Genomic DNA, 22374 nt, shown 5'->3' on the forward strand with positions numbered 1-22374 from the left:
AATCAAGAATGACATGTCATTCTTTGTGCCCTTGTGTGAGACTAAAATAAGAAATTAATACACTTTAAATTTAAAGTAGTCTAATTCAATATGTAGGAGTAGAAATTATGCCTTTATCTTGGAACAATAGTCATCTCCATCTCAGTTAATTATTTATAAATTTGATTATTGAATCAATAATTATTTAACTTTTCTCATCTCATGACAATGATATAGTCAATTTATATGCACAAGGCTAGTTATTTTAGGAAACAATTTTGGTTGTGGCAAGTTGCATTTTTCTTCTAAGTGATTTAATTATGAGTTAGTACACATGTGATTTTTTCCTTTAGTGCAATGATGTTCACTTGTAATGTGCTTTGGTTTCGCTGAAATGATCATTTGCAGGTGCTCAGCAATCGAGGATATGATGGTGTGGCAGCTGATGTTTGGTCATGTGGAGTCATCCTATATGTTCTAATGGCTGGATATCTTCCTTTTGAGGAGGCAGACCTTCCAACACTATACAGAAGGGTATTCTACCTTTCTCTTATAATCTTGAAGCAGACTTGTAAGAGCTAGAAAGAAGAGCAAAATGTGTAGGTAGTGTTATAATCTCTCTGACTTCTGTTTTTCACTCATTCTCTATCAAAACTCAATTCTCTTGCCTTATTAGATAACATGAGGGACCTTTTGTGAGTGTGCTAAGTGTTCATTTTAGGAGCTTTCAGTGGTGTAGATTGATAACCAGCTTCTAACTTCTTGTTGATTTTTCTTTTTATTTAAACTTGTAGATCAATGCTGCAGAATTTGTTTGTCCATTCTGGTTTTCTGCTCACACAAAGTCATTCATACATAAAATTCTGGATCCTAATCCTAAAACAGGAGTACAATTTTTCATTTGTTTCATTCTTAATTTATTTTAGGCTCTAGTACAAACATAAATGATACATGCATTATGATATAATAATATGAAGTGTATTTCATTGATTATCTTGACACATTTTGATAATTTCAAGTCTGTTTATTCCTACTACTTAATGCTAGTCTTTGTTTTTTGTTTTCCTTTTTATATTTTTTATTTAGGAAACATAAAAGTCTCAAATAGCCAAAATTGAGACACTAATCAATGTTCTTCCCATTAAAGGATGTCACTGTCAGTTATGATCCGTTTTGTAGTCTTCTGGTATTTTTGACTTTTGATTTTTGCTGACGGTATAATTAATAAATACATTTCTTATATATAGATTTTTGTGTTATGTATGTTTCTGCCCAAGTATATTATCTCTTGTCCTATTAATTATAGTTGTATAAGGATTTACACTTATTTGGGAAATTTTACACATGATTATTGGCAAATGCTTTTGAATTTAATAATATATTATTAAATAACTCCTTTAATGAGATTTTTCTGGGTTGTGTTGGTCCTCTTCTACAAATAAGCATGATTTTTTTTTAAAAAAAATGTAATCTACATCGGTTGTCCAGAGAACCGATGTAGATTTAAGCATAAATCTACATCAGTTCTCTGGACAACCGATGTAGATTTATGCTTAAATCTACATCGGTTTTTCAGAACCGATGTAAAAATGTATACATTTTCTACATCGCTCTATTCTACATCGGTTTTAGAACCGATGTAGATGACTTTAGAGAACCGATGTAGAATATGCATCTTGTAGTAGTGATTCCTAGACTACTTTACATGTATTGTTAACGATAATGCACAAATGTGATATGTAATATTTTTACTGATGCCACATGCATGATAACATGTAGTTTGTGTCTATTGCATATGCATTATAATCTTATATATTGTTACTTACTATGTTATGAATGAGTTTAAATATGATGATGTATAACTATGTATGTTATATCATGTTGTATGTGTTGTTTGTGTTTGTCTAGCTAGTTTGCATTCTTGCACCATGAGCTATAATGAGATGTTTCTCACTCTCTTTCTCTTTTGTGTTGTTTTCTTATGATTGTTGCAGGTGATCCTCAACATGGTGTTGAGGATGTTGGCGATGAGACCTAATACTTAATGTTGGATTTTTCTCTGATGGAATATGTGACACCGATGAATTAGTCAGGACTAGTTAGGATTTGATTCTTGCTATTTACTTTGAGTAGTTTAATTTTTATTTATGTTGTAATTGTTATTTCTACTAAGTCTAGTTTATGTTAAAATATGATTCTCTCTACCTATGTGAACTTTGAGTTTATTTATTATATTAAAATTATTCAATTTTATATTGTATTTTGTGTTATGGTATGTGAGATAGAAGGTGTCACAAATTTCATTGACAAATCATACATTAAGTATGTAATCATTTTTTTTAAAAGTGTTTCAACATGGACACATAATGCATATATTCTCTTACCAAATTATTAGTTCAAAGTATCATCAATTTGTTGACTACTCATCCTTGTTGAGAATTCAATTTTCCCACTTTTAATAAGATATTTCTTCTTAACTTTTTTTTTTTTTTTGTATTTACAAGATTTAAATTTAAAAACATATCAAAAAATTAAATTTAGTTTCCCTTTGGACCCACCATGCAATTATATACAACATGCATATTGTGCTTAGTTATCCTTGTAAAGTTGTAACCTATGGTCAATTTGCCTTATGTATCATTTAAGTGTTAAAGTATTATGACCTTTTTGGGAACAATTTGAATGTGGGGTTCTTACAAGAACTTGTTCCACTGAGTTGTTGACCATTGACGAACCACAACTCCACAAAACTACGTAATTATTGTTTATATTCCACTTTAATATTTTTTTTCTTTTACTTATTTTCTACTATTTTGTCGCTTAGTACAATATTTTAAGAAAAAGAATGTCAATATACAATTTATAATTTGAATTTTTTTTTAAATTATAGCATGAAACGTTTTTAAAAAGACCAAATCTAGCTAAGTACCAACGACTTGTTTAAAAATTTCATTTTGACTTTCTAGTTTAATTTATTTATATTTTAAAGTTGTTATTTTATTGCTGAATGCTTAATAGATATTTTAAGCTTTCGTTCCTCATCATCAATCATTGAAGAATATGATTGAAAAAGCATCCAATACTTTATATTTCTAATGTAAAAGTTTTGTAAGTACGGCATAAACTGCATTTTTATTTCTCTATTCATATTCCTGGTGGTGCTTATTTTGATGCAGCACACGATTAAAAAGACTTCATATTTTAATTTCAAAATTTTAGTTTTTAAATATTATAATTAATTATCATGAGTTTAATGATCATATAATCTAAATGTAAAAATATTTAAATTATCAATCAATAAAAAGTTATTATTAATAATTTTAAAATAATTATAGTAAAAATTAACAAACTCGTCATATATGAGTTTCTAATTAGATAACACTAAAACATTTTACATTGTCTATATATAACTTTTTTCTCTTAAAAAAATATCATTTTGATTTTTTCATCCATTTTTTATTTTATATTTAACAAATTTATATAACATAATATTGATAAATCATATGATAATCACCATAAAAAGTAAAGTAACATATATGACATGATAATTCAACATTTGTGTTAATGTGCTACACATGTTGACATGACAAGTTAACACATTAAATTATCATGTCAATATCTATTAATGTCACACTGGCAAAATTTATTTTATATATATATATATATATATATATATATATCCACAATTGTAATATTTAAAGAAATAATTTTATGAAAATAAAACTACTAAAGTTGTACTATTTTTTCATTTAAAAGAGATTAAAAATGCACTTAAACCAAAAGAAAATGAAGAGAAAGAAGTAAAAACAATATTGAAGTGAAAGAAAATTAAGCATAAGAAAATGCTCTATTTTACTGAGTAATGTTGAAAGTGAAAGACCAAAACTTAAGCCCATTTGGCCAATAGAGACATGCAACCTGCACCTAAAAGAAGAGAGATATTTGCCCCTAATTGGAGCTTCATATTGTTCTGCAACCTTGGGTTCATAAAATCTGCTGCTAGTAGATCCACCAATGCCATGTAGATCAAAATCCCAGCAGAAGCAGAATTGAAAACCCCTTCAACAACCAAAGCAGTTGGACTATTCTCTTTGTACACACTTGACACTCCCATTCCAATTGCTATCCCAATTGGAGTTGTTAGAGAGAAAAAAGTAGCCATAATTGCCATAGACTTTGACTCAAACTTTGCCTGCCATAATATAACTCTATTTAGCATTAATTAGAAGCTTGTAAAAACATGTAGATGGGTTGTTTTCTTTTTTGAACCTAGTAACCAATTTTAAAGTTATAGGACCAACCAAAAACATGTTTTTAATTAACTAGTGACTGATTGGTCTTTCTCTTTTTCCCTTCATGAAAAAAGTTAGATGAAAATATAAGGATGTTGCCATCATGACAACATTTTGGAGCCCATTATGTGCTACTTTCTAAATTGCACAAAATTCTTTTCTATTTGAAACTTACATTTCATAATAGTAAATGAATCCAACTTCATTTTTCAGTGTTTTCTAAAGCCCATATGAATCTTTTTTCCATCTTTATTACTATTGATACTGTTCTATAATTAAACTTTTAGAATTTTAATTTAGTGGCAGTGCAAATTTTTTTTGAGAAGTAGCGCAAAATTAGCTCCAATATAAAAGTTAGATTTTAATTTAGGAGAAAGGCACAAATTATTTTATTAATAAATACTTACATGGAAAATCTATGTATAACCTTAATTTTTTATTTATGAAAATATACAAACCAAATTGCAATACCTGAGAGATGCAACCACCAAGCCCCATCCCCTCAAAAAATTGATGGAAAGAAAGGGCCACTAGAAGTGGCTTTATGGTATCAATGCTCCCTGAAGTTCCTAATGATATTCCAATGATCACTGAATGGACCACTATTCCTATCTCCAACACCTAGCACACAAGCCAACAATCCAAACTCAACAACATTGATAACACAAATATTAAGATTTCCAAATCCAACATATCCAAGAAAAAAGTACTGAGAATTGTGTAAGTGATATAAATTCCTTGGAAACAACTAAATGATCTTACTTGTGATATGATACGCTGCCTAATTACTTCAGGTGTTACTGAGCCCTCAGAGGAGAAAGTTGATGGTCCATGAGCATGGCCATGTGTGGCATGTGTATGAACATGTACGTGACCAACATGATCATCCCCCATTTCTTCATCAGTTGTAGGAACTTGCTTAGAGGGATTAAAGTGTAGCCTATGGTAAAACCCTGTGGCAAATGAGTCCACCATAAGGGTCCCTATGGAGGCCAACATGGCAACAAAGCCAGTGAAGGGAAACTTGCCCCAAGGGTTATCCTTCAAACAAGGTGAAGTCAAGTTCTCAAATGCATCAGGGAGTATGTGGACAAAGCCAGTGGCAAGGATCACACCTGCAGCAAAGGCCTTAACCATGAAGAATATGTCATTCTTGGGGTTAAGTGCTGGGATTTTCTTGCTCAACAATGGAAGGCTCACACCAAGAGCACCAGCAAAAAGTACAGAAGCAATTGAGCCAAGTTTGTAGTGGAGGACTTCACTTGGATCACTCTTGTTACCCTCTTCAGTGTCACATGAACAAGAATATCCTAAGACCATGGTTGGTAAAATAATAAGGACACAACAACAAATATAGAACAACTTTGACATGGTGGTTGTTGAATTACTAGCTAGAAAGTTCATCAGTTTTGTGGAAATTGATATTGTCACAACTCACTAGTGAGTGAAGGAAGAGAAATTATGGGTGGTGTAGGAACGTATGAGGAATTGTTGGTGCTAGGTATGAGTCTTTGAGAAGTGTTTTCATGATTGTTATATACAAGAGGGAAAAGGTTATGTTTGTGTGTTGATACAGTGTTCTTGGGATCTAGGATTGCTCATATGTAATAAAAGACAAAAGGAGAGAAAATAATAAAAGCCACCCTGAGAGGCTCAAAACATGAGCACCTTGAACAGCCAATGACACTATGTGACGTCAAACATAAATTTGGTAAAAGGGCCACAACCATACTCATTTTCATTTTTTAATTCGATTTTTTTTCTTCATAATACATCATTGGAAAGGAAAAGGACTTTTAAGGGAGATTAAACGCTACACTGAGAATTAATTTCGTAATCAGTTCAAAGGAATGAAGCTTGAAAAGATACTTCAAAATCTCATCTAAAACACGTTAGCAAACTTTATTATAAGTGTATTTAAAAATTTATAATTATAACCTATTACCCTAATCCGATTATTTTGATGCCAAATCTATTTTGTACTAGACTACTAGTGAGTATGATATTTACAATGATGATGCAATTGTTTTATTAAGTATTGACATTTTTCTTTTTCTTTTCACATACTTAACAACTTATGTTCAACACATAGTAATGATCAATTAAAAAATATATTAATGTAAAATAGTTAAATATGAAAAGAATCTTTATGATTTGATGTTTAGATACTAATTAATATATAAACGGTGTACGAAAATAGTATACAAATAACATATTGATGTGATTTGTTCAAAGTGTTGAGCCAGGCCACAATGGATTAGTAAAACATGAAGGAATTTATATTTTTGTAAAAGGATATTGCAATCTGAATTGAGCATTTATGCATGTTCCTAGATGGAAATTACTAGTTTGAATAATCTGCAATGCTTTTGGATGGCAAGGCAAAAGCACCTTTTAGCACCCAAGGGCATTTAAGTCCTTTGGACTGAAAAAGAGTCTTAAAAGCAAAAATGGGGTCATAGAATGGAATGACGTGCATCCATAGTGGGAAAAGATATCTTATCTAAAAAAAAAAAAAGACCAAATAAAATATGCACTTATGTTGACAACATGTTGTCATGCAAACCCCTTAACATGTGTGATTTACCTAGAATGGGTTCATTATTGGTCTTGATTTGGTTAATATGTCGATATTATGTCCTAACATCTCAAGTCTATTTAAAGGTTATAGTTGATTATATTGTTAAAGTTATGGGAAAAGAGTTGGTACAACACGTTTCTCTTTGGATAGCTATTACTAGAGTTATCAGAGTGATTTGTTTTGCACATTGTTTCTGCCAAATATTATTTAAAAATAACCAGTTTTTGGAGCAGATTCTTTAGGAGAGTACAACTTTGGGATTTCTCTTGTTTCTTTGTTTGGATTGTAATTCATAAATGCAGGGTATAGGATGCTGGGTTGAAGAACATGAAGGGGTGGAAACGGTGGATTTGATCTCTCATAAAGTGGTCACAATGGATGATTCACAACTCCCCAAAACAAAGTGTTCCACATCACCAAGGTTTTTTATTTTTATTTTTTTTATATATTTTATTTTAATCTAAAAGAGTAAACTATATTTTTAAGTCCTCTAATTTTAGTCTTTTTAAAAAATATCTTATTTTAAATTATCTAATTTAAAAATAATTTTTATTTTATTTTTAAAGTTGTTTATATAATATTTGATAAAAAAAATTTAAGCATTATTTTTTATATTAAAATTTAAAGTATTATTTAAGTCACTTTTAAAATTTCAAGTGCAATGCACTTTTAAATTAAAGAGACTAAAACCGTATATTAAAATTCTGAGAGGCTAAAATTGGATTTTGAAAATTTTAGAGACTAAAAATATATCTTATTTTTCATTATAAATTACATTAATTTCAAATTTTAAAACAGCTTACTACCTTCATGAATATAAATTAAGAAAACAAATGAAAAATATATAGGCCAAAACACCTTCGAGTTATTCATCACATATATGTTGAAGTTATGATTCATTCACACAAGTCATATTACTTGCTACTTTTCAATTGAATGTACTTTTATATCGAGGATACGGATTTTTAAATATTTTAATCACCATTCATTTTGATTAAAAATTTTAGGTTGGCTCTGGTTCCAAACCAAAATAGAAAAATAACAAAAAGATAAGGTAGTAAAAATCTGAACTTTAAATTAACCCAAATACAAATTAAATTAACCCAAATACAAATTAAATGTGGAATCACACCCCACCCAATATATGATTTTAATTATTATTATATTTTATATTTACTATACTAAAAAAATAATCTTGTAATAATACATATTATAGAATAATAAAATATTTATCATTAAAAACTACTTTGACTTATATTATAGATATAATATATGTTAATATATTGTTAAATAATGTAGATATATGTTATAGTGACATATAATATATTATTAAATTTTATTTAAAATTTACTTTAAAATTATATATAAATATATATAAAATAAATTATATATATATTAAATTTATAATGATATTATATATATATAACATTTTTGTGAAAATACATTTCATTTACTTGTTTAGACCTCTAGACTAAAAAAAGTGAAATATAGAAATTGCTAAAGTAGAAGAGTCATTCTTCATACTATTGGGTCTCATATATATAACATATGTATCTTAGAACATTTGTAGTGGGAGTTGCTTATAAACAACTCTATGTGTCACATCAGCTCTTTTTTATTTTATGAGTTACTTAAATTTTAGCAAAGTTGTTTGTAGAAGTTCCAATACTAAAATTTAAGCAATCCATAAAGTAAAAAAGAATTAATATTATATAATGTAATACAAGAAATTACTTATAAACAATTTCACCAGACATGCTCTTAGTATGATTAATGAATATTATGTCTTTGTTAATCAACATCTCGCACTCCATTCCCACTATATAGAACTTTATTGATTTAATTATTATTGAGCTATACTATAAAGTTAAAGCATCTTCTTGTATGCTTATAGTGAGTCACAGATCATATAAAATATATATAAGGTTCGCATTTCATCACACTTTATGATTAAATTAATACTTATGAAAGCATAATAGTAAAAGAAAAACTATATTGCTCTGTACATAATTTTTTTAAATAAATATTTATAATTTAAAATATTTTCATTGTTTCCCAATATTTCTAAAATATTATAATTGAGTTCTTACTAGGATTACTTAATAATAAATAACACATTAAATAAGTTATTATATTTTATCAATATTTTGGTTATAATTTAGCAAAGTTAATGGCATATATAAATGTAAAGAAACCTAGCTAATTTAAAAGTTAAAAACTATGTTACAAAAAATAAATTATAAAAAGTTACTTAAAAATTCGATAAAACTTGCTGCATAGATCTACAATTCAATGTAACCTAAAAGTGATTTCTTACGATATACATTAACAAAAAATAGCTTTATATAGTGGGCTTGATGTGTAAGATGTTGAGGAGCAAAGACATAATGTCGACATATAACATGCTAAACAGTCTTGGTAAGATGCACAATAAATCAATTTTAAATAATGAAAATGTATCACCTCTTTCAATATAAAAACATATTTTAATTTCTTTATCTTATTATTAAAATTTATTTTAAATTTTTTTTTTAAAAACATTCATTTTATTTTAATATTAAAATTTGAATTAATGTTGTCTTTTTAAAATAGTGATCATTGTAACGTAGCAAATTATTTCAGAAGGCCCAAAAGTTCAGTATGGGTGATTTAGTAGCCCAGAACGGGCCGCTCCAAGCTACTGAATTGACCTACAAAACATAGCTAAGAACGGGTCGTTCTAGAGGGAGAACGGGCCTTTCCAAACCCCAAAACGGGCCATTCCGGAGGAGTACGGGCCGTTTTGGATGGAGAACGGGTCGTTCTAGATGAGTCCCAGAACGGGCCGTTCTGATTTCAGAACGGGCCCTTCTACATGTGATTTTTGTGCAAGTTGAGGGAGTTCAGAACGGACCGTTCCGGATTCGGAACAGGCCGTTCTGGCCACTCCTTTCTATAAATAGGGGTTGGTGGTTGAGGAGAAAGTGAAATTTTTAGAGAGAAGTTTTAGAGAGAAGGACTCTGAGTCTGTGAGCTCCTTTCTCTCCTAAATTTCTCTGTATGATTCTTTTTCTCCTCTAGATCACTAATGCCTTTTGTCTTTTCTTGAAATTCAGATTAGGAAGCTTGCTTTGGGAGGATTGAAGTTCCGGGTTGAGCTTCGGAAGAAAATTCTACTTATTCTCAGTTATTGGCTATTTTGAGCCAATCTTCAGGTGAGGAAAGCTAGAATGTTTGTTGTTAGGTTGCATGTGAGTTTAAAAACTCAATTGTTGTATGAATGTTAAGAATCCATAGATGGATTGAAGAAAATCTCATTTTTTGGGATTTTGAGAAAAAAGAGGATTTTGATGATTTTGATGCATTGGTTGAATGCATATGAGATTTAAGTTTATTTTGAGTTGTATGGAGCCTATGCATTGTGTTTTTGTGTTTGCATGTGGCTGGATTTGTTAGTTTGGATGACAGTTTTTAAACTCTCTGATTGGGATTTAGGCCGGGCGCAAGTTGAGTGCGCCAGGCGTGGAAGAGCTTAGAGCTCTCGGGTTGGTGTTAGGTTAGGCGCGAGCTGACTGCGCCAAGAGTGAATATATTTATAAATAATTGATTTCAATTGATGCTTATGTATGTTTAAAGTTGAAGTTTTAGATCATGTATGTATGATATATGATGTATGGTGCAGTATGATTCATATGTATGCTTTGTGATGATACGTATGAATGTTTGAATCTGATATGGCATGAGTATATGTTCATATATATGTGTATGATTATTGATCATAATGGTAGGTAGACCATGTATGATGTATGATGCATTATTGCATATGATGTCTTATGACATGTGTATGATTGTTGATCATGATGGTGGGCAGACCATGTATGATGTGTGATGCATAATTGCATGTGATGCCTTATGGCATGAGTTTAGCCTAGGACTTAGGAGAGGAAAAATATTTTTGAACTGGAAGAGCTCACATAGAGTCTCTTGAGAGTGGTGCTTGGATAGGCCACTGATATATGAGAGTGGTGCTCAGGGAGGCCATTGGATTTGGGAGAGTGGTGCTCAGATAGGCCACTGGGTTAGGTGAGTCTCCTCTAAGTCCTTAGCTAGTGTTGGAGCGGGGTATGAGGTCGAGGGCTAATCCCTTAACCAAGTACTCGGGAAGGTTGCATGGATCCTTGCAGATAGTCGGTGGGCGAACTCCACAATTGACTTGGTTATGCATGCCAAGGTCGTGGTAAGCCCGTACCTAGCTGTGTTATACCTGACGGTGGATCTGGACTTCCAATTGTGTAAGTGACATCATCTGAGTAAACCCGAGTGAGGATTATATCCTGTTTAGCTGTGACCGAGCGGGCGCATTGGGCGTGAAAACGGTTGGGGTGGTTTCAGTAGGATGGAATGTCACTTATACAACTTTATTAGGAATCTTCCATGCCCGGCGCGCCCAATCCACGCCCGACGTAAAATCAGGCACAGACCTCACAAGGGTCTCGCGCCCGACGCACTCCTCTACGCCCAGCGTCGCCCCAAGCAAAGACCCCCAAGGAGTCTTTATGCCCAGCGTGCTCAGAGCACGCCGACGCCATATCAGTAACCAAAATAACAGGGTAAACATCTGATATCGCGCCTGGTGTGGTTCTCCCCATGCCCGACGTGATTCATCCAGAGGCTTCCATTCCTAATCTCGCTCGGCGCGACCAACCTTGCGCCCGACGTGATTGGACAATGGAGTTCCCTGATGAACGCACGTCCGACGCCAAGAACTGCACCCGGCATGAACTCAAACAGCAACCCTCACAACTTCAAAAATTTCAACCAAAAACCTGAAAATCAGCCAACTCAAACACATGCAATCCATGAAATGAAATACATTTACTTCATACGACTCCAAAACAAACTTTATTTCAACATGCAACCATCAAACACATCAAAATCACCATTTTCCCAATTTTCCCAAAACCCTGAAAATGAGAAATTCTTCAAATCAATCAATGATTCTCAACATTTTTACTCCAAATGAGTTCTTAAACTCACACACAACCAACGAGTTTACAATCTAGCTTCCCTCACCTTAAAGAAGAAGAATCCGAGCTCCGGGGAAGAGAAATAAAAAGAAAAAGAAAGTTTGTGCTTCCAACTAGCACCTCACACCTCTATTCAGCACCTTCAACAATAACAACACCACAAGGAGGCTCAGAATCTTCTAGAACAAAAGAATAGAAAATGAGGAGAAAAGAAAGTGTTGAGGGAAAGGAAGAAGAAAAAAACAAGTCTTACACTCATCATACTTATATTTCTTTTTTATTTACATATTAATTAAGTTTCGTAATTTTAATATTAGTGTGAGACAAATAAAATAAGTTTCTCATCTTGAATAAATTAAAAGGAATTTTATAGTTATATCTCGAAATTAAAAATAATCATTAGTTTTGAAATATAAACATTAATTCAAAGTTAATTTAAAAAAAATTACAAAACTAAAATAATCATTTAAAAAATAAAGAAGCAAAAATAAGTATTAAAATTACTCTCTTCAGTATAACATTAATTTATTTAACAGAAAATAAAATTATTAATAATAGTACAATATATTATATTAATATTTTTTAATAGCACATATATCATGAACAAAGTTTTCAATTATGTAATATAGGATATATATATATATATATATATATATATATATAAATTTCCTCGTAATATCTTGAGATTTGGTTTTAATTAAACCTTATAAAAAAATTAATATGTTTTTAGTTTTTCACATTCATAAAAAATAACGTGATTTTAACCCATCATCAAAAATTTCAAACATGTGTTTGTGTTAACATATGGAGACTAATAATATATTAAAAAATTTATATAGATTCAAACTGAATTTCAAAATATTTTGATGGAAAAAATTATATTTTATTCTATTGCCATCATATTATTCCAACATAAAATACTACTACCTCTTAATTTGTGTGTACTACCTCAAACATCAGTGGTTTAATCTGAAATGGAAAGAATAATTGTTAAGTTTTAGAACGTTTGATTTTTTTTAGTTTTTTTTATTTATAATTTCCTAACTTTTAAATTAATTGAATATGCTGTTACACAAATACTTAATTTATGAAATATATATATATATATATATATATATATATATATATATATATATATATATAAAGAATGTTATAATAACATCTGTGTAATTTTTACTAAGTATTATATCGTTCAATAATTTTATATTAAATGTGAATTTTGTAAATCTAACCATTAGATTGAAAGTTCATATTACTGTATATGATTATATATTTTGTTAAAATTAAACAACAATTTTAAGATAATCAAATTATTTATATTTTAATATATTTTGAAATATATATATATATATATATATATATATATATATTACGTTAATTTTGTTTTATAAAAATAAAGTATTAAATTATTATAGGTATATGATCTAAGAATAAATTTTTTTTTAATTTAATTATTAAATTTATATTTAATATAAATTTATTGAGTTATATAATACTGAATCAATAATTTGAAGTTGAAGAGTGACGAGACTTTCAGAAAATGATTTTTCTAAGAAGCTTGTCCCATTTTGAAATGTTATAATTTCCATGATTTTAATTGGTAAAAGCACTAAAAAGTGAATGAGTTTAATTCAAATGTGTTCGAATGCCATTGGACATTGGAAAAGAGGAGAGAATAAAACGTCTTTTTATAGAAAAGTGGTATGATGTGTTATTTTACAGTGACATTGAGAAAAATGGTATCCAAACACAGCGTTAATCAATCAATAAAAGAGATATTATGCCATAATATTTTCTTTTGTAATTAGTGCAACGTAGCTATCAATTCATTTTCATGCATGTTCTTTGGCCATGTTGAGCAATGTATATTCTTGCCCCAATACTCAACATGCACGTACGATTGCTATTTTTCCATCAAGAATCGACTTTTTTTCAAAACTTATCTTATCCGAGATTCATATTTTCTCACTTTTTTTTTACTATCTATTTCTCACTTTCATATAAAACGTGTTTAATTTATTCTTTTACTTTTTCTTATGTTATGTGTTTGGCACTAGTAATTGTAGAGGTCATTATCATAGGCGATATATTTTTTTTGGTGCATATATTTTGTTAATTCTTTGTGCTTTAATTTCTTAAAAAAAATTCTCCTTTATATTTTTTTATTTAGTTTTTATTTTTATTTTCTCTTCTGTTTTGTAAATTTATTGTTAAATTTTTTTCATACTCTCTAAATAAGTACTTAAAATCACTTATATCCTAGTTCTAATTGTCAATGCATATTTAATCATAATTATTTTTATCATTTATTTTATTTTATTTTTAAAAAATACACTGAAGTACGAAATACATTTTTATGCTATCAATGATAAAGGGATATTCTCTTTTGATATACATAATTTTTTTTTGGATAATATTATCCTTAATTAATTATTTTATTTTATTTTATTTATATTTATTTTAAAATAAACAGAAACATAAAGTATTTGTTTTTATGCTATTCTCAATAACGATAATAACCACCACCTTTGGGAGAAATGCTAATGAAACCTTAGTTGGACCATGTAAGTTGATAAAGCATATATTATTGATACCTAGCTTCCAAATCAAAATGAACCACTGTTGAAAGTGAAACATGAACAAAAAATAAAACTCTAACTTCTAGAATGGAAATTTTATTTAGGAAAAGTCTTTTCCTTCTTTATTCTTAAAATAACTTGAGAATTTATTAAATGCAATACAGATCATGGTACTTGCATGGGTTAGAGATGTCAATATGAGTCAACTGACTTACCATAGATTCGAGTCAGGTCGGATTAGAAAAAAAATATCGATTTTGACTAAGTTTTAACTCATCAACTCACTTAACTTGTGAGACAAATGAGTTCAAGCCTAAATGAGCCATAATGACCTGTTTAACCTACTAGAATTAATAGATAAATATTTTGTTTATAGTTCTTGTTTTAAATTTTGATTGATATTTTATTTAGTATTTGCATTTGAATTAATGATAGACTTGATTTCTTGATGGGTTAAATTATAATTTTTTTTATTTTTTTTTATTAAAAATAAGAACATGTAATTAATTATTTTAAATTTTTAAAATTTTTGGTGAGCCAACCCACCAACTTGCGGTGAGTTGAGAGAGGTTGAAATTTTTCTACTCACTAAAAAGTGAGTCGAGTTGGATTGACACATTTAAGGTACTAATCCGTGGTGAGCCAACTTATGTGAACTAAACTGGCTTACTCTGATACCTCTATTATGGATTATTTGGGTCATGCTACTTATGGAGGTATTTTTTGAGACACCTCAGGTGTGTATTTAGTTGATTTTGCATCTTATATTGGTATTCACTCTACTCTGTATGTTGAGCTAGTTGCAATTATGATCATGGTGGAACGTACATATGAAGTGATTCTATGATAGTTTTGCTGCATTTGATAATACATCCTCGGTGCCCTAGAGCATATATGGTGGTGCCATTTTCTCTCTCCCTATATGTATTCAAATGAGATTTTTTTAATCACACATTTTCATAGAAGGGAACCAATGTGCAGATAAATTTGCCAACTATGCCCTAGTTAACCGTTTGGGGTTTGCTTGGTGAGATGTTTTACCAGCTTTTGTTAGGGATTCTTTTTTTCGTAAGTTTTGATCTAGTCCCCTCATGTTTTGTCTTGTGCTTTTTTCTTCTTTTAATAATATTCTTGGTGATGGATGATTATTAGGCATAATAATACCAACTTAGTTGGGATGTCTTGATTACAATGATGCCTATAAACGCATCTTGGCCTTAAAAAAAATTCTTAAAAGCTTTTTGACTCCTTGTGTTGTATGTGACAAGGAGTAAAACCTTAATCATCAGAAATTGTAAAAATAATAATTGAAAATCTATTTTTTTTTCATTGAAGTGTAGCAATTGTTTAAGTTGAAATATCATGATTAATAACACGTTGTTGAGTCACACCACTATGTAATTAACAAGAGCACATTTAGTTTGACGCGCGGTTGTTTGTTTTTGTTTTTTTTTTTTTTAAATAGTTTTTATTTTCAATTTTCACTTGTTTTTGAAAATATTTTGAAAGAACATGATTTCAACAATTTAACCGAACATATTTCTAATACAATTTCTTGTTTTCTTAAAAACAAAAGCAAACAATCGAACCAAACTCCTAAATAATTAGTATTTTAGCTTATGCAATGTTGATGATGTATTTTTATTTTATATAAATAAAATTTATAATAAATAAATACTTTTAAATATATAAATATATTATAATTAAAATTTGTAATAAATATTTTTATTATATAAAATTTATTTATATTTATGATAAATAACTCATATTTTGATACAACATTATTTTTAACTATTGAAAGTTTTTAAATAAAAATATTGTAGTTTAATTTAAAAATAAAAAATATTAAAATATTAAAAAATATATATAATAATTTAAGGAAAAAAAATTAAAGACACTCTTGCCGAAAATAAATCACTAAAAAAACTTTTATTGAATGGCCTCTAAAAGCACACTTGTTTAAGAAAATTATTATAATTCATATATAGAGAGGACATATTCAAGTTTAAATACTAAATATGTTATTAGTAATTAATTTTAAATATTAAGAGGTGTCTAGGTCAATTGATTGAATAAAGTGTGTAAATAGAAATAAAATAGACTTTAATAATATTATTAAAATTAACAAGGTCAAGAAATAATGAAATACAAGAAAGATAGAGAAAAATAAAGATATGAAAGGGGGAGAGAGAGAGAGTGAGAGTGAGAGTAAGAGAGAGAGAGATAGGAAGGGAGAGTGGGAGAATTAAAGAGAAATAGAAGGAGAAAGGGAGAAAGAAAAAGAGAGAGAGGGGGGAGAGGGAGAAAGAGAGATAGAAATAGAGAGAGAGAAAGAAAGAAAAAAGAGAGAAAGAAAGAAAGAGAGAGGGAGATAGAGAGAGAGGGACAGGGAGAGAAGGGAAGTGAGAGTGAGAGAGATAAAGAAAGAGAAAGAAAAATAGAGGAGAGAGAAAAAGAGAGAGATTTTCTATTTTAAAAAAAGGATATTGTGGTCTTTTATATGTATTAAACTTTTTCCCTAACTCGGAAAAGTTGGATTCCTACCCCCCTCATGGGAATGTTTTTGTGAAAAAGTGGGATAAATGGCTTTTGGGAAACTCCTGAGAATCTTTTTTTTTTTTTTTAAATAGCTACCAAACATAGAAAACTAAAATTCTCACTTTAAGATTCCCAAGAATGTAAAATTAAACACTCCACATATCAAATGCCCCCTTAGTGAGAGATTTTCTTGTAGATGTGTTCAACCTATACCTAAGAGAGAGACTAAGTTTGCCATAAACTTAGTACTTGGTACAACATCCATATTTATAGCACCTTATAGGATGTCTCCTAAGGAATTAGTTGAGCTTAAGAAACAAGTATAAGAGCTTCAAGAGAAACAGTTCATTAGGTTAAGGGTATCACCATAAGGAGCACATGTGTTATTAGTAAAGAAAAAGGATGAGAGCATGAGATTGTTTGTAGAATACCACCAACTTAACAAGGTTATTATTAAGAATATATATCATTTGTCTAAGATAGATGAGTTTATGGATCAACTAATTAGGCCTTGTGTATTTAGCAAAATAAATTAACTTGAGATCATGTTACTATTAGATTTGAGTGAAGTCTAAGGATATTCCAAAGACCGCCTTTAGGACACACTATGAGTATTTGGTTATGTCTTTTGGTGTATAATTAAATTTTTTTAAGAAAATTAAGAGTAGTTATGATTCTCTAAAAAATAATTAAAATTATTATATTTGAAAATTTTAATAACAAATTATTTTAGCATAAGAAAAAAAAAACGATATATAGATATTTAAGGAAATTGGTATTTTAACTTGTGTAATACACATATAAAATATACTAAAATTTATAATAAGTTATATATACAAATAAATATTATGTTTGGATATATAAAATTATATTTAAAATTTGTATAAATAGATATTTTTAAACATATAATTTATATTTTATATTTATGATGAATCATTTATATTGTAATACAATATTATTTTTATTTGCTAATTATTTATTTTAAAATATTAAAATTTTATTCATAAATGATTATGACAAATAAAAATCAAATTAGATAAGAAATTAACAAAAATATCCTTAAAAACTCTCTCTTCAAAGAAAAACTTCTAAAAACACCCTCATGTAAGATAAAGATTTGTATTTGATATATAAGGGTTGATTTAATTGAAATTGAAATATTTAAAAAGGTTAATACTATTATATTTAATTATTACAAATAAAACAAAATGTGAGTATAATAACAAAATGAAGGAAACAAAATATATATAAGGAAATTTAATTGAAATTGAAATATTTAAAAACGTTAATAGTGTTATATTTAATTATTACAAATAAAAGAGAAAGCGAGTAAATTAAGAGAAATTACGATCTAAATGAAATTTTAAAATTTAATTTGAAGAAGTTATTAGGAAAAAAAATAGAAAGAAAAGGAAAATAAGTTAAAATTGGCTTGCGTATAAGTTTATTTTTAAAGAATCTATTTTATTAGTTTCTCTTAAATGATATTTTTAACTTATGCATAAGTTAATTTTAAAAATGGAGAAATTTATTTTAATTTTTTTTTCTAAAAGTTTATTTGCAGAAATTTGTTGGGAATTCATGTGTATGAGATCAAATGAAAATGTATCGCTGTCCAATTTTGTGATTCATATATATGTTCTAAATTAATCAATTGGATGATGAGTTTACGCATTTAGAGGGTTAGGGTTATTGTGTATGGATTTGATGGTTCTGGACTGAAATCTGATGATTTGATAATGTAGTAATTTGGAGGAGACGGACCGTGTAGATTACAAGTCTATGAAGAGCAGATTTTGCGATTGTGTTGGGCATGAAGATGATCACACCACATGTGAGGTTGCTAAAAAGGTCCCAAACCTCTCAGCATTGGTCGTGAGTGTTGCGCCTAGCACCATTTGACATTGATTCTTACGAGCATGGGGACGTTGGGCATGGCCCAAACCACACCGAGCGAGACTTAGACAGTAAGGTCCCATACCTTGCTATGTTAGGTGTGAGTGATCCCACTTTGGGCGTGAGTTTGGTAGAGAGGCCTTGACCTATTCACGTTAGGAGTGAATCAAATCTCGTCGGACGCCATGCCTTTTTTTATTTTTAAATGCTTTACCTTGTGAATTGACTAATAAATGAGGCACTGTGAGGAGGGATTAAAATTGAATACTAATAGAAGGAATTAATGAATAATGATGTGGAAATTGATGTAATCTATTATGAGTCTATGCATGTGGGGTATCATAGGTCATCTACTTGTGTCATATAGAGTGTTATATGGGGAAACCTCTAATAGGAATAAAAGACTATCATGGCCAGTTGTAACACTTTGATAGGGCCTTGATAGACATCCCTCAATTGAGGTGGTTCAGGGAGATCACTATTGACGGGTGGTTCCTACATTATTCGATGGGATGATCTCGTTCCATTACTATTAAGTTATTCTATATTCTAAATGATGATGAGAAGATTGGTATCGCATACATAGAGTTAGGAGCGTGCATTGCACGGGTCTTATATTATTATTGTTATATTGAGTGATTGGATGATAAAGTATGATGCATAAAGGTATATTGATTGTCATTATTGATATAATTGAGAATGTTTATGATTATTGATATGAGTAAGAATGTTTATGAATATATGAGATGTTATTGAGGTATAAGTGTGTGTGTGTGTATGTGTGTATTTACCATTATATTTTATATATGTTGTTTATGGATGAGATATATTTTCACTCTCTATGTTTGTATGTTTGTGTTTGGACTAAATGTCACTTGCAAGATTAGAGTAGGTATAGGAAGATATGTTTGATGAGAAAGAGACATAAAGATGGATTATGCTCTGACAGTGTAACATTGAAGCAAAATTTTAATTTTAGTAGTTGTTGGATTGTTGGGTTGTTATTTAATTATGTTTTATTGTTGAATATATTTATTTTGATTCAAACGATATTTCATGTTTCTTTGTTTAATAAAGTGATGGATAAAGATTTGTGAACCATTTTACTATATTTTAACAAGAATAGTTTTATTATTAGATTTTATTTTATTTTCCAAAATTATTATTATTTATTTAATTAAATTTTTAGAGTAGAAGGGTGTCACAGGTATTGATAGGAAGTAAAGCAAAATGAAAAAAAAAAAAAACATCTTATATAGACTAAATTATGTAATTTTTAAGTGTATGAAAAAGATAAATATCAAAAGGTAAGTATAGTGCAAATGCAAGGATCAAAAGTTAAAGATAGTGTACGTATAAGAATCGAAAGGAAAATATAGTTCAAGTATAAAAACCAGAATGTAAAACACAAGGTAAAATATTGTCATATCATTGTTATCTCATCATCTACTATTAAGTATTATGTTTTATTTAAAGACTAAGATAATAAGTGGAAAATTCAATATATGGACTCAAATTTTATAAAAAATGAATGAAGGTAAGTAATGAGATATATTTGAAAGAGTAATAATATTTGAATATCTAATTATTTAATACATATACTTTATTAGCATTAATTATTTTTCGTATTTTTTTCATATCAATCACACATAATTATATCTTTTATCACTCTTTATCTCTATAGGTGTCTTATAGAATTTGATTGTCCAAACATTATTTTCTTGGATAAAACTTGTACCTACAATAGGACACAATAGTAAATTTATCCTCCTCCTTTGAACTCCTTGTCTTTAGTTTCATGGTCTTCGATCCGGCTTATTTAAGAAGGAACAAAGTGTACCAAATGTAATTATTTATACCAGACCCTTACTGAATTTGGGCCTTAGTGACAAACCCAAGTCTCCAAGCTTTTCCTTGAGTTATCTCCAGGATAATAAAAACAATAAATCTTTTTTTTTATTACAAATTTCATTTCCAACTTTACTCCTAAAACTACTCCTTTATAAATTGTTATATTTCAATTTACAAACTACCCATACCTTTCAAATAACTACCTTCCTCAGTAATTTTGTTTTTTTTTTTAATTTTTTTAAATGGTAGAGACACCATTTAATAACTATCTATTTCTTAACTTTATTCTTATTTTTCAAATGAAAGAGGCAAGAAGTATCCTTTTCTACAGGTAATGCATAAAGCCCATTAGGTTTAGTTGGGAGCGTGGTACATACTAACAACGTTAGGGTCAAAGGTTGGAAACTATAGCACATGAACTTCATATATATAAATCTGCTTTCTTCATCAGAAGCATTTGATTGTGCCAACGAAAATGTGAGAAAATGGTTACAGTTACACCCTCATAATAAAAACAAATAATCAGAGGATCTTTAAATTCAGAGTCAACTTTCACAAAGATGTGGAATGTAGAGTGTGAATCCATTTTGTTTTGTTGGTAAGAGCCTCTTGTTAGGGACCGTACTCATAGGGCTTCAATTCAGCATCTAAGTTCAGATAAGGTCAGAACAACATAACAAAGTCAAATGTTGCAATACTTATCATCTCAAGATCATGAAGCAGTTGCTTTTTGCATTTGTCTCTTCCTGATAATGGTTTGGCACTAGTTTCATATGATAGCAACCTGAAAACAAAAATACATTTCCTAGAAAATAAATAAATTATATATATATATATTGTACAACTTTATTAAAGTCAGTGCATAATGTGTTGGAACACATTTCTTTTTTGGTTCTTATATAAAGTTCAGTCACAAGTCGCATTGTTTCTCATGTAATGTCGTGCATATAACTTATATATGACATTTCCTAACTGATTTATATTCATGAGGTATATTAATACTAATGGATTTCTATTAAAATAGAGACCTATTGTCGAAGATACTTCATATTTTATAATTGTGAAATATATCAATATCTTTTATTTAATTTAGATAATTATCGAGATTATTATATTTTTGGGTCTTGTATTTGCCAAAAATAAATATTTTAATTTAGTTTTATTTAATTAGTGGATTTATTTTAAATTTTTAGGTATTTTTTTATGGTTTTTTTGTTAATTTGAAGATACCGGAATGAAAGAGCTAATGCCAAAAAGACATTCAAAGGAGCTAAACATTGGAGCTCTTACTCAAAGCAAGAGGGAAACAAGTTTTAAACAATTTCATAGTCGTTTAAGCAAGTCGAATGATTTCTCTTAGCGAGTCAACTCAAAAGACACCCTTAGAGTATCATGACAAGCTCACACAAACAAGTCAGTTGATTTCGCTAAGCGAGCTAACACAATAAGGCCAACTGGACATGTCATTGAGTTCACCTAAGCGAGCCAACCTTGTCACTTAAGCAAGTCTCTACGAAAAATGCTCATTTAAAACATTATAAAATTAGGACTCGTGAAAATAGAGGGGTGCTTCACATTTAGTTTATTTCATATAGATTAAAGAGAGTTAGAGTGAGGGCCTTTGTAATCATAGATCACTTGATGACCTCCTT

General features: G+C 29.2%; 1 protein-coding gene across 1 annotated transcript; it reads right to left on the bottom strand.

Moving 5' to 3' along the window:
- Positions 1 to 3797: 3797 nt before the first annotated feature.
- Positions 3798 to 5894, bottom strand: LOC109791015 (zinc transporter 1). The gene is made up of 3 exons (XM_020350263.3): positions 5034 to 5894; positions 4743 to 4892; positions 3798 to 4171 (listed from the first exon to the last, which is right to left on the bottom strand). Exons 1-3 carry the CDS (start codon positions 5673 to 5675, stop codon positions 3866 to 3868), a joined length of 1098 nt encoding a protein of 365 aa, XP_020205852.1. The 5' UTR covers positions 5676 to 5894; the 3' UTR covers positions 3798 to 3865.
- Positions 5895 to 22374: the final 16480 nt, after the last annotated feature.

This window comes from Cajanus cajan, chromosome 10 (assembly GCF_000230855.2).
Source record: "Cajanus cajan strain Asha chromosome 10, NIPB_CcT2T_4, whole genome shotgun sequence".
NCBI lineage: Eukaryota > Viridiplantae > Streptophyta > Magnoliopsida > Fabales > Fabaceae > Cajanus > Cajanus cajan.

Bases quoted from the DNA above. Each gene is read 5' to 3' on its own strand.
- LOC109791015 (XM_020350263.3), bottom strand. From the start codon at position 5,675: ATGAACTTTCTAGCTAGTAATTCAACAACCACCATGTCAAAGTTGTTC. The intron at 4,893-5,033 runs GTAAGATCATTT...CTTGTGTGCTAG, and splicing joins GGCAGCGTATCATATCACAA to GTGTTGGAGATAGGAATAGT. The intron at 4,172-4,742 runs GTATTGCAATTT...ATATTATGGCAG, and splicing joins TTGGTGGTTGCATCTCTCAG to GCAAAGTTTGAGTCAAAGTC.